At 49.1% G+C, this 18,304-nt stretch overlaps 1 protein-coding gene across 1 annotated transcript in view; it reads right to left on the bottom strand.

Annotated features, from left to right (window-relative positions):
- Positions 1-12,217, bottom strand: part of Cnnm4 (cyclin and CBS domain divalent metal cation transport mediator 4) — a 41,097-nt gene extending 28,880 nt beyond the window's left edge. The window contains 2 exon segments of the mRNA XM_040729584.1: positions 10,821-11,973; positions 11,975-12,217. Of these exon segments, the coding sequence (XP_040585518.1) occupies positions 10,821-11,973; positions 11,975-12,217 (1,396 nt within the window).
- Positions 12,218-18,304: the final 6,087 nt, after the last annotated feature.

Here is an 18,304-nt window from a genome sequence, read left to right as displayed (position 1 = left end):
TGTTGTTGAGTTTTTTTGTTTGTTTGTTTTGGTTTTTTTGTTTGTTTGTTTTGTTTTGTTTTTTTTTTTTTGGCTTTTCAAAACAAGGTTTCTCTGTGTAACTGCTCTGGCTGCCCTGAAACTCCCTTGGTAGACCAGGCTGACCTCTAACTCACAGAGATCCACCTGCCTCTGCCTCCCCAGTGCTGGGATTAAAGGCATGTTCCTGACAGAAAGGAGTCTTTTCACTCAGTACTTAATACTAGAGTATGTGGGCAACTATATGGGGTTTTCTTGTCTTTTTTTTTTAAGTGGTGCACACCTTTAATCCTAGCACTTGGGAGGCAGTGACATAGTAAGTTCTAGTGTCAAAAAAAAAAAAGCAAAAGAAAGGAAAGATATATTTTGTATGCATGTATATAATTCTCCGAAAATAGCTCAATAAAATAAATTTTTAAAATAATAATAAAGATTGAACAACAAAGATAAATTCCAGAAGGGTTACAGATCTAAAAGAGAAGACAAACTAGAAGACAGACAGCATAGACAAACTGCCTGACTCGTGCACAGGCAATGAATTTTAAACAGGATAGAAAAAGCTTTACTTAACCAAAGGAAAAGGCTGAGTAATTGAAGCACTGCACCAGAATGAAGAAGGGCCAAGCAGTTGGGCTTGAAGTAGCTTGGTGTTGAAGCACCTGCCCGGCATGCATGGGGCCCCAGGTCCAAATCACATGCGTGCACATGAGCATACATACGTATACATGATGCTCAAGTCATCAAAGTCTTGAAAAGCAAGAGAGGGACCGAGTGGGGAATGGGCAGAGACCATTCTGGGAAATGAGCTGAACAGCTCTATTGTCCAACATGGTGACTGCATTTACTAACAATGTGAGACGAAGTGTTCTCACCACACACACACACACACACACACACACGCACGCACGCACGCTACATTACACAAGGGAATCCATACATTAATTAGCTTGATGTAGTCATTCTACAATTTTTACACATATGTGTTAAAATGGGTACCATGGCACACACCTGTAATCCTAGCACTGGGGAAATTTAGGCACAATTATCAGTTGAGGGCCAGCCAAGGTCACTTAGTGAGACTCTGCCTCAAAAAAAAGGAAAAAAACCTAGGTATGGTGGCACACACTTTTAATGCCAGCACTCAGGAGGCAGAGGCAGGTAGATCCAGCCTGTACTATATAAACCATGAGTCTGGAGAACAGAGTTCAATTCCTAGAACCCACAAGGTGAAAGTTGAGAACCTACCCCTGAAAGTGGCCTTCTGACCTCTACATTCATGCTAAAGCCCAAGCAGGCCTTGAACTTGTAATCCTCCTGCCTCAGCCTCCTAATGGCTAACAGTTGAAGACTCATCCTTCCCCTCCCCCATCTCACCTTTCCCACCACACCCCCTCTCCTAATCTCTTCCTAAATAGCTACCTGAAGTGGCATAGCACAGTGCTTAACAAACTGAGGGGCGTTCTCTTCTTATATAACGTGCTCAAACATAGGTCATCATGCTTGGCAGCAAGTACCTTTACCCAAAGGACCAGTGGCCATCTTGCCAGCCGTTCTCTCTTTTAGAAGGCAGCCACTGCCCAAAGGACTGGCCAAAGTCATCATCTGCTTATACCATACTTCCCAGGCAGTAGCCCCTGCATTCTTCCTTATCCTTCTTGCTTGAATACCTCTAAGAAAAGCATTCTGTTTTAGTTTGCTTGTCTATTTTTTGAGACAGGGTCTCTCCATCTAGGCAAAGCTAGCCTTGAACTCACGATCCTCTTATCTCTGCCTCCCAAAGTGCTATTGGGATTACAGGTGTGTAGCACCATAAGAAAAACATTTTGAGTCAAGCACGGTGATTCATGTCTATGATTCCAACAATCAGATCTTCGAGGCAGGAAGACCGTCATGAATTTGTCTTGTTTACACATGAGTTTCAGGACAGCCTGGGTTCCATCTAAAAGAATTTTTTTCACAGATACATATGTATTCTTTCTCTGTGTCTGGAGCCTCCTACCGTCTCCCTGTCCTCTTTGATTCTCCTCTTGTCCACCAGTATGGCCTCTTCCTCCCCATCCTGAAATGAAAACACCCAGGTGCAGCTGTGACTGATATGCAGAGGCATATTCCTCCTGCCTGACTAGTCTGCCATTATGCCCTTGAAGTTGGGAAATGGATGTATCAGCAATTAAGATGGTATTCAACATCTTCCAATTAGCAGGGAAAAAATACTGCTGGGAATGAGCTCGGTGACAGAACACTGGCCTAGCATGCTCAAGGCGCGGAGTCTGATCTCCAGCACCATAAAGGGAAGGGTTGGGGATAGAGAGGAAAGATGGCTCAGAGGGTACTGGCACCTGCCTGCAGGCCTGACGACCTGAGTTCCACCCCTGGGATCCACATGGTGGAAGGAGAGGAACAATCCCCAAAAGTTGTCCTTTGACCACCCCCACACACCGTGGCACACACAGATGCCATGTGCAGACACAAACACACATGCATACACACGCATACAATGTTTATTTTTAAAGAGAATATCCTCCGTTTTCAGTCCTTGCCTGGTACTACTTTCTTTAAGCTCAGCTTGTGAGTCTTACAAATAAGATAACATCTCACGTTTTGCATATGGCTATAAGATAGGCTTTTAAAAAGCTGAGTGACTGTTTTTTTTTTTTTACAGAAACTAAGTTCTTTGTTGTTTATTTTTAACTGGAGGGGAGGGCTATGCATGTGAGTGTGGTGGGCAACGGATCCAGAGCTGGCATTACAGGTGACTGTGAACCCACAGAGCTGAGTGCTGGGAACCCACTTTGGATCCTCTGGAAGAGCTATAACTGCTCTTAATCACAAAGCCATCCCTACAGTCCTACAGTAGGCTTTTTTTGTTGAGCTCAATGCATTTATAACTTTAAAAAAAAGGCACCATGCTGAACAGTGAGATGACTACAGTGTGTAAAAGCCACTGTGGTCACCAGCGCTGTCGGTGCCAACTGGGACACGTTTTACACAACAGGAGCTGTAACAGTTAACACAGCTAATGTTTACTGTGCAATGACATAGTACTGGGCACAGAGCAAAATGCCTCGCATGCCTGACCTCCTTCAGTCCTCACATCAACCCGGAGGTGGACACAGTCATCAGCATGGATGGGCAGAGTCACGGCCACCAAGGAGATTTTTTTGAGTTCAAGAGTCACGTCACCATTCTAAACATTTCACAAAATAAACTGGCTGTATATGTGCTTACTTGTCTTTCAAACTCTACTTTTAACTCTTGGGAAAGCTTGATGAGAAAGACTTAAGCTGAGACTAGGTCTCCAGGTTATAGTCATGTGTATACAAGCGCGTGAGCCTGCAGGTGCCAGGGTGTGGCCCTACCTGTACATGTGGGGAGGTGTGTGTGTGTGTGTGTGTGTGTGTGTTCATCTATGCAAATGAAAATCTGGGGCAGGGGCATGCGTGTGGTCACGGGAATGAGCCTCCCTGCCTGTGTGGGTTCTCTTTCCAAGGAGGCTCCAGGCTGCCTGCTGGCTAAAGAGCAGGCATTCCAGAGAGCCCAAGGAACCAGTCTTTCTAGAACTCTGCCCAGGTCACAGTAAATCAGGCCTGCAGCAGGGAAGCCACTCTGATGGCAAGCTCTGGGGAATGCTCCAATGCTACCACACTGAATCCCTCAGCCAAACAGGCTGGCACTGCATATTTGGCCTCTAGGCTCACCTTCCTGCAGAGTCACATGAGGCAAAACAAGAACGAGGGTGCAGGATAATAGTAAGTCATTTCTTACCTAAGAAGAACTGATCTAAGCTGTTCCAAAAAGCAGCTTAGACGATGATTTTAATGCCAAAGTACCTGTGGGCAGCTCAGGCAGAGCACATGGCTGGAAAATAAAAGTGGCTTTTGTTTTGTTTTAAACAGGGTCGCATTATACAGCCCTGGGGGGACTGAAACTCAAGAGATCTGCCCACCTCTATCTCCTTTGTTGCTGGGATTACAGACCTGTGTTACCATGAACATGGTTTTGATACTGCTATTTGTTGCAAGAATTTTTAAAATGTAAAACAGTGGAAGTTAAGTCTCGATCTCCCTCCTCCCCTCCCTGTCCCCATCTCCTCCTGGGACTCTCTGGCAGCCCTAGACTTAAACTCTCAGTCTTCCTACTCAGCCTACAGACTTTAAGTGCTAAGGACTTCAGGTGAGCACCATTACAGCCAAGCGTGAAAGCAAATGTCTCAAAAAGTTGTCTCAGCACATCAGAATATTCAAAGTAGTTCCTTCTTGGTCACATGGTTAGCTTAGTTTTTTTTTTTTTTTTGTCTTTTCTGAAGTTCTGGCAATGAGATGTGTATCTTTTATGGCTGTGAAAAAAATAATAATCAGCAATAAAAAAATAAAATGCTAAACTAATAAAACGGGAATATAATTAAGGAATCCAGACTTCAGAAGTCCCTCATATTGCCTCCAAGTTTCTTGCAACAGGATGCCTTGACATGCTCAGCTGTAAGGATAGGGGTAACTACTGTCCAAGATTATCGAAGAGGACTAGCCCAATGAGGCAGCACTTGAGGGCAGCTGTGACCCACGCAGATGACATGGCAGCAGAGCCCGGGGTCATGGTGGGCACTTGGGGAGCCTGGATAACCCTTGCATCCTCAGAGTAAGTTCCTCCAGAAATTCAAAGTGTCCTTAAGCCCATAATAAATGTTACGAGGGAGCCAGCCTGAGGAGAAGAAAGGACAGCCTGTCCCTTCTCATGGGCTAGACAAAGGAATCAGGAGGCCCTGTCAAAGACAGGCATTGAGACAGTGACATAGGAGCCTGGCCCACCCTCCTCCTATACAGAGTTCCCTGGCTGTGCAGCCTTTTAGTAACCAACATTCCATTCAGGGAAGGCTAAACATACTCTCTGTCAGCTCTAAGGAGACTCAAGCTGGCACGACAGCTTCCTTCTGCTCCAAAGTGCCCTTGTTAATCGGTGTGCAGGGCTTGTCTGGAGGATGGTACTAGGTACTGGGATCGGAAGGAGTACATGGACAAAGCAGTGACCCGCCCTCCAAAGAGCCGAAAAGCAGTTACAGCAGGCGCAAGCACTTTTGCCCAAAGTTGGTTTGGAAGATCAATGAGGTCACTTCCTGTCTGGCAGTCTTGTCTAAGCCCTGGCACCTGGGAAGAGCCCACTGAAAGGTTGTCTCCCTTCATTGCTTCTCCAGAACTTCTAGCAGCAAGACAGCCTCCTCACGGAGACCTCCCCTTTTATTCCCTGCCCCCCCGTAGGACACCGTTCTGTGATCTTGTGCTCTCTGGTTCAACTTTGCTCAGTGATCCTTATCCTGATCCTTGCTGTTAGGGAAACATTAGAGCTGGGCGCTCTTAATTAAAAACAATATAAGACTTTGGCAAAGTCAATGCTGGTATGTGGAAAAAGCTCTTACTGGGGCCTAGACACAGCCAGCACCCTCTGGCACACCCATGGAGGGTTTAAAGAGAGGTCTATCAACAGTAGATCCCTGAGATCTCCAAGCCCTGGCTCCTTGGAGGGAACCAGTCTGCAGGAGGCACAGTGCCAGCCTGTTCCACAGAACTCTGCTCCTGCCCACTGCACGGTCCCAAAAAGAAAGGAGGCAGCAGCCTGGCCGGCAAAGGGCTCTGTCAGCTGCCCACACTTGGGACTGATGCCCCATGCCCAGAGTGCCATCCACAAACAGGCAGCAACTGTCACTCTCAGATACAGCTCCTCACGATCAAATCAGTGACTGATGAGGAGTTGATGGACGTCAGGTGTGCAACTGCCGCTGCACCCTCTGAGTCCCCTGGGGCTTGGATGGCCCATCCAACAGCCTGTGCTTTCCAAGCCTCTCCACGCCGCCGCCGCCGCCATCCTTGACACCTTCTCACCTTCTTCATGCTCCCGGCAGTGACAACGTCCACCCTGGCCCTGCCCTTCCTCCCGAGCCCCATGGGAGTACTTTCACCTACACAGGTGCCTACACGCTTTACACAGTAGTGTGGGCCAGGTCTGGCCACAGAAGCACTATCTGAGACACTGTCAAGGCTGACTGCTTAGGCATGGTGACTCATGCCTATGATTCCAGCAACTAGAAGGCTGAGGCAGGAGGATTATTGTGAGTTCAAGGTAGGTGGACTACACAGCAGTAGCCACCCTGGGCTACAAGGTGAGACACTGTCTCAAGAAAACAAAACCAGTCCAGTGAGATGACTCCCAGGGTAAAAAGCAGAACGAAACAACCGGCTCCTACTCCTAAAAGTTAGATACACACACACACACACACACACACACACACACACACACACACACACACGAAATAACTTTAAAAAGAAATGCAGAAATGCTGTGAAAAGTCTGGATGGCTTGTTTCTATTCCCTTTTGCTTTGTTCTCATCAAACGGATGCCCCCTTCTCCTTTCCCTACCATAGGTAAATCACATTAGCCAGCCCAAATCACAAGCCAGGTACCTCAAACATCAGAACATTCACCCCCCACTCAGCTTTGGCCCCGCTGCCCTATCTCTGCATTTGCACAACCGGGCCTTGATGGCACGTCTGTCTCCCGGGCAGACTGTGAGCTCTGAGAATAGACGGCTTTTACACATCTCTGACTCCCAACAGCCAGCACTGTGTCTGACACGCGGGCTGCAAAAAGTTTCTTGAACAAATGCATGGACAAGTAGGAATTGGGGGCAGGGGAGAAGTTATGAAGGCGTGCCAGAGTGAGTGAATCAAGAGTGAGCCAATGCAAAACTCATGCAGTGTTGTTGGTTTTTTTTCCTTGACTTTACAGTTATTCTGGGAATAAAGTTAAGTAGATGGGAAAATCTGACGTGGCACAGACAGACAGAAATGTGGGAGGGATTTTTTTTTAATGAAAATATTTCTAGCTTGCTTTCTCCTCTAAATTATACCCCACAAACTTGCTGAGAGGAGTACTAACAGGTTCAAGGTTACCTCATAGTTCAGTGACCAAGCCGGGTAGAACATCACCCCAGCTTTGGCTGGGTGGAGTTTATGTCCTTCCATATATAGTGGTCCAGGGGGTTATAAGATGGGTGGGGAAAGATAAGATGGTTAAAGATGAGCTAAATGCCTGGGAGGGGCAGGACTGCCCCCAGGAAGGGGCACGGCAAAAGCTGGAAGATGAGCTCAAGGTGTGTGTGGCTGTCATTCATGGCTATCTTAGCAAAAGCATCTAAGTGGATGTGAAATGTGACTGAACTCGCAGTCACTGGGTGCTCTTGTTTCAGGATTCCATGCTGTGACAAACCCACTCCCAACACCCAGTACTGCAAACAGTTCGAGGCGAGGTTAGTAGAAGGGCCAAGGTTCAAACTACAAGCATCTGGGTGGCCTTGATTAACTGGCATATCTTCATGCCACCTAGAGTTTTACTCCTGAGATCCCTAAAGCACCTTCAGCCTGTCCTGAATGTGACAGGAAGATTGATAAGCATCCAATGTTAACTGTCTTGAGGTAGGAAGCAGGCAGAATTCTTTGCCTTAATCCTAGGGGAGTTCAGCTCCCCACACCCTGCGCTAAGCAGGGGCATTTCATGACTCATCTTAATGAGGGAGGCTGTGTAAAACTTCCCATGGCCAAAGATGGCTTACCAGCAGGCAAAGACAGAAACTGGCAATGGGCCTCAAGTATCACACTCAGAGCCCCAAACTTGTCAGGCCTGGCATCAAGGCATTATTATAGGAACCCTCTGGCTTCTCCTGGTGCAGATGGAGGTGACACAGCACTCCATCCAAAATTCTAAAGCTTCTAGAATAGGAATAGTTGTCTCCCAAGCCCAACAAGTCATTCATTCACTAGGTAATGATTTATTGAGGCCTTACTATGTGCCAAGGGCCATTCCAGAGCTATCGATACAATCATCAGGGCAGAGAGCCTGCCCTTTGGATCTTATATTGTACTGGGTGGAGACAGACAACACAGCAAACCACTAAGCGCCAGAGCAGGCAGTGAGGTGTGCTTTGAGAGAAGGAAAAGGTGGAGAATTGGGAAGGCAGGTGAGACGTGGGGGCTACAGGCCTAAACGGGGCAGCAGCAAAGTCTCACGGAGGTCATGCTGAACAGGCAAGACAGGGAAGGGAGCCGCTCTAACTTTCTTGAAGAACAGCTAGGGCAAAGGCCCTGGAGTGGGAGTGTTGAGGTTTGTTCAAGAACAGGAAAGCCTGAGAAACCTGGCAGACAATCATCCATTCCTGTGTTCAACCAAACGCTCGCCGAGGCCCCATCTGTTGGCCAGGCCTTCAGTGGTGACAACCAACGAGGCAGAGTTGGTCCCACGCTCAACGAACTTACCAAGCTGGGGAGTGGGGATGGAAGAACCTGGCCCAGGGTTAGTGACACACACCTACAGCCCTAGCACTCGGGAGGCAAGTCCAACCTCAGCTACAAAGCAAGAACCCGACTCAAACCAGAAACCCAAACAGACAGAAAGAAAATACAGCCAGGCAGGAGGCTTCCGGCAGAGTGGGGTCCAATGCCTGCACACAATTTGGGGGTGAAAGATTCAGCAAAGACCCTAAAATATGTCACTCCGCCTGGCATAGCACTGGTGGTGCTGAATTGATTGCTTGTTCCTTCTTAATAACAAAAACAAAAAGCCTTCCAGATGCTACACTTGGAAGGAAATGCTTATATTGTAAAAGTGCACACGAGGTTTGTTTCCCACACCCCGGGCAGCCTCAGACTAGCGGCAGGGACCGGATGGGAAGACCAAGGAGGGGCCACACAGTGGGTGGCACGGACATGGCAGGGCACCTCTGTGGTAATGTATGAACTAAGACTGGTCTCCTAAAGCCCAGGAAGGCATCACACAAGGCCTGGGGGCTGTTTACAAGGGATGGCCACCACATCACACTGACATCTCCAGTGGCCTGATACACAGGGTAGATTGCATCTGCCTCTCCGTGAACTGCTTGGGATCCATACTCCAAGGCCTGGACTCAGGCCACAGACCTCTGTCAAGGAGAGTCCTGGATCAAACTTGAGGTGGGGAGTGGGGAGGGGACTCAACCCTGAAGGGCTTGGTCTAAGACAGCTTCGTTTTTTTGTTTGTTTTTTTTTCAGCACACTTCTTAACAGGACAGAGTAGTGTCCAAAGATGCCCTGCCCAGACCCAGCATGCTCCCATAGAACAGAGTTCAGCCCTGCTGATCAGAAGATGGACACCAAGTTAAGCCAATCCATACTGATGGGGAGGTACTGGTGGTCATATACGTCATCAGCAACTACCTCAAAGACCACAGAGGTGGTGAGAAGGGAGTTGTATGACAGAGGTGAGGCACACTCTCCACTGCCCATGCCCTGTCTCTGACCCTGGGCAAAACAGGATCCTCGGGCTGCACCTCAAACCTCCTTCCACGCCACCCAGATTGTCTCCTGTCCTGGTTTGTGGCCCTCAAGACATTCTTAGCTCTGGTGCTGAGATCTGTCTAGAACACTTAAAAGAGAGGGTACCAAGCAACCTGCCCCTCAAGGCCTTGACCCTGACCCTGATCCTGATCCAAGTACACCTTTTGATCTTAAACCAAATCTGGCAAGACCATATCTTTTCTCCTGATCCCATTTCAAGACGGTTCCCACCACTTTCCAGTTCAGAAATGACCCCAGGCTTATCCACAACTAGGGTTCAAAAGTGGTTCCTAGGTTAGCTTGGGCCTTTGCCATTAGCAGCTCTACATACGGGAAGAAGGTCGGGACCAAGATTATGAAGAAAAGTTCCTACAAAATGAGCCCCAGGTTCTTCTCTAAAGAGTTGTCCTTTCTGCCCTGCCTCACCTCCTTCAGCCTATGAGGGTTTTACTCTGTAATCACCTTGTTTACAGCGACTTTGAGGGTTTCAGGATAGAAGAGGGAGGAAGTCTTTGATGGGAATAAGGAAAAGGTTGTGTGCCCTGAGCTTTGAGACAGGGGAGTAAACCCTCTACCTGGGAGGCAGCCAAGCATACCTTAGAAACACACACACATACACACACACACACACACACACACACACACACACACACACACACTGAGAAGTGCAAAGCCAGCTCAAGATGGGGAGAGGGGGGCGAGTTTATGTTTGGCACCTGGGAAATATGGAACAATAACAATAATGTATCTGCTAAACAGTGGAAACTGCTACTTGGCATTGTTCTGAGTCTGGAAGCCAAGGAGAGACCTCCCAATTATGCTTCTGGAAGCCAAGGAGATCCCTCCAATTATACTTCTGTGGGTTGGAGGGCTACTGGCTGCACTTCCCTGTCCCTACATCTTCCAGAGCTCCAACCTGAGAACAAACTGGGAAGGGCTGTGCTCCCCTGGTGGCCACTGACCAGCAGAGCCTGGAGGAGGTCCGCTAGACAGGACCACCTGCTGAGCCACGAGCACATCTTTGGCTTCCTCACAAGAGGGGTCTGACCCAGGACCAAGCCACTTCATCTTTTAAGAGTCCTCTCCAGTGTTGCCTCCCCTGTAACATCCTCAGTTGTCTGGCCTCTTCCCCTCCTCACCGTCTGAATCTCCATGAGGCCTGGTGCTTGCCTCTGTGCGTCCCTCCCCCAGCTCCAGACAAGCATCTCTTTTCCATTCAACTGAAAACACAAAGCACAGTACCTGGCGGAAGGCAAAGGCTTGAGAACTGTTCTGCTGCACCTGGTACCATTCCCCTCCGAGGCACCGGAAGTGATGGACAGAGGGACACAGAATCAATCCCACAAATAAGGGTATAATCAGCAGGCACAAAGCATGCAGGGGACGCTTCAGGGGAACAAGAGGTGTCGAAGGGGCATTTAACCGGGAATTACGCCAGTCCTTACCCTTCTTGAATTCCTCCAGCATGGCATCCAGCTTGGTGTCATGGAAAACAAAATGAACCGGGTGGTTGTAGAAGCGAGTGATAGTCTTGAGCGGGGTGCAGTCATCAGGGTCCACGAAAGCCAAGTCTTTGACATAAAGTATATCTACGATATTGGATTGCTCATCTTCAAACACGGGAATGCGAGTATAGCCACTTTCCATTATCTCCGACATGGTGTTGAAGTCCAGGATGGCATCACTGCGGATCATGAAGCAGTCGTGGAGCTGGGTCATGATATCCTCCACAGTTTTGGTCCTTAGTTCCAGGGCGCCCTGGATCATATTTAATTCCTCCTTCACTAGGTCATTATAGGGCTCTGTCACCTTCAGCATCTCCATCAGCTTCTCCCGATTGTAAACAGTGCGAATCTCCTGACCCAAGACGAAGTCCAGGAGTTTGCTAATGGGGAAACTCAGAGGAAAGGTGAGCAGCATAAAGATTTTGGTGAGAACGATGGTGTTGGCACCCACAGCCAGCCCGTGCCGGGAGCACAGGGCTTGAGGTAAGATCTCCCCAAAGATGACAATGCCAATGGTGGAGGAGGCCACTGCCATGATGCCAGACCCAATGAGGTTGTCTAGAAGGATGGTGAGGGAGGTGTTGACTAGCACATTCCCTAGGAGAAGCGAGCAGAGCAAGTAGTTGCCCTTGCGCCGGATGGGCTCTATCTTGCGGGCGTACCTTCTCTCCTTTTCAGTTCCACAATTCTGCACGATGCGTAGCTCCATCGGGTCCAGGGCCATAAGACCCAGGTTGAGGCCAGAAAATATGCCTGACAGCCCTAAGAGCACCAAAACGAGAAGGATGTGCAGCCAGAGCGGCAGAAACCTCCCATGCTCCTCCACCATGAAGAGCAGGGAGTCCTTGTCCGTCCATTTGAGCCAGGGCCCGTCAGCCCGAGCCCGGGTGCACAGTGCATACAGCTTCATGTTCTCGCTCCTCCGCAGGAACTTGGTGAGCACCACTAGCATCCCCGACGTGTTCCCGCGGCTCACGTTGACCAGCCGCTGGACCACTAAGTCCTTGGTGAGCTCCAGGCAGTTGGTGGAGTTGTGGACCGTCTCGGCGTCGTCCACCTCGGTGAAGGAGATCAGGTTGCTGGAGATCTCCCCCCAGGCTGTGGCCGTAGAGCCTCAAGTTCACCGTGCTGCCCTCGGACACGAAGATGATGCCTTCCGAGTTCATCCCGCACGACTTGTTGCAGCTCGCCAGTCTCATGCCCAGGATCACGCTCTGCGGGGGGCTGCTCTGGCCGCTGGCCGCCCGCATCCATAGCGGCAGCAGCAGCGCGGCCAGGAGGAGGCGCCCTCGGGCCGGCCAGCCGTCCCGCCGCCCGCCCCCGCCCCCCGGCGCCATGTTGCTCCGGCCCCGCCGCTGCCCGCGCCCCGCCGCGCGCCTCACTCGGCGCCGCCGCTCCTGCCCTCCTGCCGCTCCGCCGCCGCCGCGCCAACTGCCCCAGCAGCGGGCCTGACGTCAGGCCGCGCCCCGCCCGCCCCGCCCCGCCACCCCACGCCCCTTATTTGCATGCGAGGTCCCGCCCCTACCCGCGCTCGCGCGCCCGTCTTAAGGAGGTCTGCGCGCTTAAGGTGGAACGGCGCTGGGAGAACGCGGGAGCCTGCGGCGGGGGTGCGCCCAGCCAAGCGTCCGCGCGGCGCCCGGCTTCCCCCCGCGCTTTTCTTTAGGGAACCCGGCTCCCAGGCCGCGAACGCCCCGCTCCTTACGGGCCCCTCTGCACCCTCTAGCTCGGCTCTGGGTCGGGACAGGGAGAAAAATGCATTTCCTGATTTAGAAAAAGAAAAGGGAACCTGAGAACTCAGTCTGGCATTTCAACCTCCTCACTTCTGGGATTTTTGCTGATCTGGACCCGAGGCCAGATGTAGGTTGTCACTGCCCTCCAACTCCCCGACCCCCACAGCCCACCGCTCGCTCGGCCTAGGGGCTCTACCCGACCTCTAATGCGCCTAGAGGGGCCAGGCTCTAACTTAGGTTTACCACCTGTCCTTTCTATTTAGGGAGGGATTTTCATTGAATACCCAATACGTGCCAGACACTCGTTTCAGGCTCTGACGATACAGCAACGAACAAGCCCAAAATCCTTGCTCACCATACTTTACAGCCTGCAACCGGAAAAATGGTAATAAGCAAATAAACACATACAGAACAGTTATTGAATCTTTCTGGCAACACAAAGTATTTTGCCTCTGTAAGAACCTAGGCACAAATCCTAGACCTTCCAGATCTCCACCGTTAATCCTAGTTCCTGTGTGTAAATGACAGTAAGAATGATTAGTTGTTTTGTTTTGTTTTTGTTTTTGTTTTGAAACAAGGTCTTATGTAGCCCCATATATATGTAGCTTTGAACTCTCAAAATCGGAGACTGACCTTGAACTCCTGACCCTCCTCCCTTTACCACCCAAGTGCCGGTTTACAGGCATGCGCCACCATGCCTGGATTGATTGTAATTTTTAGTTATAGTTTTAGTTTTCATTTTGATGGCAGAAATAATGATAACACAGCACCACCTGGCTAAGTATGTGGGAGCAATTGGCTTACACATTCAACATGACAGGACAACTCTCTGTAAATAGGCTTTGCCTATGTAGTAATAGTTGTTGCTGCCTGCTCCTTCAGAACCATACCCTTCACCCCAAATTATGGTGACTGGCCAGCTGAGGCAGCTGCATGTGGAAACGAACTGAGAGGTGTGGCCACTGCTTCCTGGACAGCCCTACTTGGATGTCATTCAGCAGCTATGAATTGAGTGTGTGGGGATGACCGCAGTATCCACCCACAGCTGTCCGCCCTGTGAAGGGCAGGACACGGATGACAAACATCCTTATCTTAGTTGCAGAGCTACACTAATCAACAGGGAGGGGTTGACCCCTGAATCTCCCAGCAAGGCTTCCCCAGGCCCTGGAGACACAGAAAGCCCTGTACTGTCTCCCTGCACAAACTCCTGTGTTTATTTTTACTTTGGTACACAGCCTGCCAATAAAAGCAACAATCAATACCAGCAGCAAAAAGCCGAAACAGAAGGGAACACTCATGCAGTGTTGTGGGGGAGACTGGATTTAATGCTCTGGCATGAAGGGCCGAGGTTCTGTAAACAGCCTGCTGGAGGAAGTTCCGTGTCAGGAGGCGCCTGGCCCGGCACATACAATGTGTCCAGAAGACTAGTAACCTCAGGTTGGGCACTGGCCAAGATTTCCTGTCCCCTCCTCGTCTCCTCCAACCTGGAAGAGCCACCTGAATTGTTTGAAAGCAACTGTAGGTCCCTGAAAAATCTTCTCCCAGGCTTCCTAGTCATCCCAGTTGTCCATGGGCTCCCTGCCTGCTCTTTCTGTCCTTACAAGCTTTCCCCGTCTGTTATCGACCAATTGACTATTTTTATTTTGCCCTTTTGTGGCTGTGCACTCGAGCGCTGTAGGTAGGCACTCAGAACAGAAGCCAACAAAGGGAAAGAAAAACGAGCACTTGAGCTACTTGGGTGAAGAGTAGATGTAAAGAAGCAGGAAAAAGAAAGCAAGATAGGAACAATGTGAGGGTCTGCTAAGAAACACGCCATCTGGTAAAATCAGGTTAATTCACAACTGGATTCTCATAGTGATTAGGAGAATGAGAGTAGAGTCCATGAAGTAAAGAAATGAAATTTGGAGCTGGGCAGTGGTGGCACACACCTTTAATCCCAGCACTCCATCGATAGGCAGAGGCAATTGGATCTCTTGTGAGTTTGAGGCCAGCCTTGTCTACAGAACAAGTGCCAGGACATTCAAGGCAAAACAAAGAAAACTTACCTCAAAACACCAGTAATAATAATACATCCAAGCCTCCCAAGTGCTGGGATTAAAGGTCACAAACAAAAATTAAATAACTCTAAAAAGAAATGAAATTCCTCTTTGATCTGGTAAACAGGATTTGCTCTATTAAAAAAAAAAAAAGAACACTCTATGGGACCTGGGGAGATGGCTCAGCTATTGAAATGCTTGCCATGGTAAGCATGAGGACCTGAGTTTGGTCTTCAGCACTCACGTAAGAAAGCCATCTGTGATCCCAGCACTGGGAGGCCAACACTGGATGATCCCTTGTTGCCAGCCAGTCTGGCCAAAACACAATGAGCTCCAGAGTGAGAGACCCTGTCTCAAAAAAATAAGGTGGAGTATAGTAGAAGAATATGCCTGACACTGACCTCTCTCCTCCATGTACACACACACACACACACACACACACACATACACACACACAGATTAAATAAAGAAATGGTAATATAAGAGGTGTCAGAGGAGGTCAGACTTGCGAATGGTTGTGACTGTCAGCTTGCACCTCTCGGTAGGGCATCTGCCATACTTCCTCAAAGAGGAATATAGAAAAGAATCTACAGCATACGGCATCAAGAAACCTGGATGGCTGTGAGCATGGAGAAACTTCTCTCTTTGGGGAGAGAGAAAGGCACCTGTGTCTCCATCTCGAGATGGCAAGTCCTTACTAACCTGAGTTGTCTCCTTTTGCAAGTAAGGAGTTTTGAGTGAAGGTCCTTCTTAAGTGGTGAGCATTTCAAAGCCCTCCATTCATGAGCTCCTTGGACCTGAATGGTCCTTTCTGAGTGTAGACCCTATGGCGGTATGCCTGTCTCTCCCATTTTTGTAAGCACTTCTTAGTCCTAGGCAATGAAGTTACCTTCAGGAGTGTCACTCCTTTTCTTGTCCCTGGCATCACACTAATTCTGGGGTTTGAATGATGAAGGACTCTGAATTGGTAAACCAGGCTCTAACCTTGCCAAGCTGGATTCTTACTCTTGTCACCTTCTAGGTTCCCAAGATGAAGGAACTAGGGGCAGAAAAAGCTGCCTTCCTGCTAATGATGCCCAGAGTCTACATCCTTCCCTGAACCCACACTGGCAGTCAGCTGGGGTATGTCATGGAGCCTGGTGTGGAAAGCATGTTTGGGGACGATGGGGGCATTTATTGGAATGCTGCAAGCCATCATCAGTATGTATAGAGCCTATGCATTAGTTCTCACCTAAGCTTGCATATGTCCTTGTTATTTGTAGGACATGTCCAAACCATTGTATTGTCTCAGGAGGGAAGAAATCTTTCTCCCTGTATATGGGAATAAAAAGAGCTGAAATCCCAACTCAAATCATCACAGCAAGTGAGGGCATGGGGACCTGGGTATAGAGTGTCATGATTTCTGACTTCACTGAGTCAGAGAATAAAGTGAAAACATTAGGTTAGAGGGCCAGACCAAAGAAAGGTTGTGCCCCACGCAGGAATGCCCAGCCACAAAGCAGAGAGACGGTTAGTATTAGTTGGGTAAGTAGTTTTCAAAGGTCCTTTAGGCATCTGGTATGGTAGTCTCCTTGAGGGAAGAACTACAGGAAGCTGGATGCCCCAATGTTGGTGGTCAGAGTTCTGCAGGAACACTGGGGGCTGGTTCAGCTGCTGACCAGTCTGGAGTTCTGGAACATCCTTGAGTGCTGTGTGGTGATGTACAGTAAGGTCTTCACAGGTTATGGCAAGAATTCAGTAGGTGTGCTTAGTGATCACTGTCATGATACAAATGATGTAGCCAGGATTTTTAGAGAGGGCATACCCCTGTCCTTTTCTTTGAAAAAGATGTATTTATTATTTAGGAATTTTATAATATAGTCAATGTACTTTGATTGTATCTGCTCCCCTTTTCAACTCCACCTGGACTTGCAACCCACAATATGTCTCCCTCCAGCCTCATGCCCACCCCCTTTTTAATAAGCTGCCGGAGTCAGATTTGTGCTACCTATATGTGCTTGGGTGCGGGGCTATAGCCTGGAACGTGGGCAACCTACCAGTGCCTGCACTGCCAAAGAGAAATTACCCTGCCTTCCCCACCACCTATCAACTACCAACAATTTCTCAGCTAGAGGTGAGGGGTATCAAGAGACTCTCCCCCGTCCATTCCAAAACTTTGACTGGCTTGATCTCGTGCAGGAACCACAGCGCTATTAGTTCTTGAGTGCAGTGACCATGTCATGTCCAGAAGATAGCATTTCATAGCTCTGCTCTCCACCCTCCTGCTTTTACACCCCCCCCCAGATGCTCCCTGAGCCTTAGTGGTGCATATGGAGGAGAGCGCTGTTAGTATAGATGTCCCATTTAGGGCTGAACAGTCACTTATTCTCAGCGCGTCGACTGCTTCTGAGTCCCCCTACAAGAAGAAGCTTCACTGACAGAGGAGAGAGCAGCACAGATCCATATGCATATACATAAATATTTAAAAGGCAGTTTGGCAACACGGTCATTTAGCCAAGCAATAATAGCGGGTTCCTCCCTAGATGCCCTCATTCTTTTTCAATCACAGCGTGTCTCCATCTAACCCTGGCCACAGCCGTGTTCTTCTCTTCCCTTTTCTCCAGAGGGAGATCTGTAGAGAGTAGTGGGGACACGGGGTGAAGCCGAGAGGAGGTCACATAGGACCAAACAAGCACGTCTGGGCACTTTGCCTCTTTGGGAAGGGAGCAAGGATGCTGGAATGGCAGTAATGCAGGTACAGGTGAGCTGGAGACAGGTCTTCAAAGGGGTCAGAGCCTGGAAAGCCAGGGAGAGAGAAACCTACCGTTCAGCATCCAGGGGGCCCCAAGCCCTGCCTGTCCAGAACCCCTGTAAAGAGCACCAGGTCACATGAATCTGAGGGTTTCTGTAGACCCCAGGACTCCTTTTCCCTCTGCTGCCCCTGCCACCTCCACACTGGAACGCCCACTGCCCCCAAGTCTGGTTACCCCAGCAAGATCTTTTCTTTTGCTTCTGAAAACACACAAAAAGCATTTGTCTGTCTGTCTCTACTTCTTTTGATTCCTTAAGTGTTCTAGCATTGAACTAAATCCCTAGTTCTTTATATATTCTTGAAACAAGTCCTGGGCTCTAAGATTTCAATTTACATCTGTTGTCTTCCATATGATGGTTTTGTTGTTGTTGTTGTTGTTGTTGGAAACAGGGTCATCCCGGGTGGCCTTGAACTTAATATCCTCGGCTATCAAGCTGGCATTCCAGGCAAGTGCCATCACACCCACTTCTTCCAGGTGCTTTGTTATATGGTGCTGGAGAGCCTCCCACGTGTAAAGAAATGCTCCACCAGCAAGCTACACCCCCCCAGCCCTGACCTTTTTGTATTGTAAGGGATTAGCTAGTGATCCCTGGAGAAAGCAGAAAGACAGAGATAACAAATAATGAATATTTACGAAGGATTAAAAGATAAGTGCTTGGGATCACTGGCCCCAGCACCTTGACCAGGGTCTGAGCCTTGTGTGGATTTGAAGCTAATCAGTGGGTGAACTCACTTCTGGCAATGGCAAGGCTCGCTTCCACAGGCTTCTTATCCCAAGTAATTAACAGGTAGAGGCAGCCTTGCCTGAAAAGAATACAAGAAAATACAAAGGACACCCTGTTGCAGGTCCTCCTGATCCATCCTTCC

Source organism: Mesocricetus auratus, unplaced genomic scaffold (assembly GCF_017639785.1).
Source record: "Mesocricetus auratus isolate SY011 unplaced genomic scaffold, BCM_Maur_2.0 Super-Scaffold_100021, whole genome shotgun sequence".
Taxonomy (NCBI): domain Eukaryota; kingdom Metazoa; phylum Chordata; class Mammalia; order Rodentia; family Cricetidae; genus Mesocricetus; species Mesocricetus auratus.
Note: the sequence above shows the minus strand (reverse complement) of the source record. Positions and strands in the feature narration are given on the sequence as shown.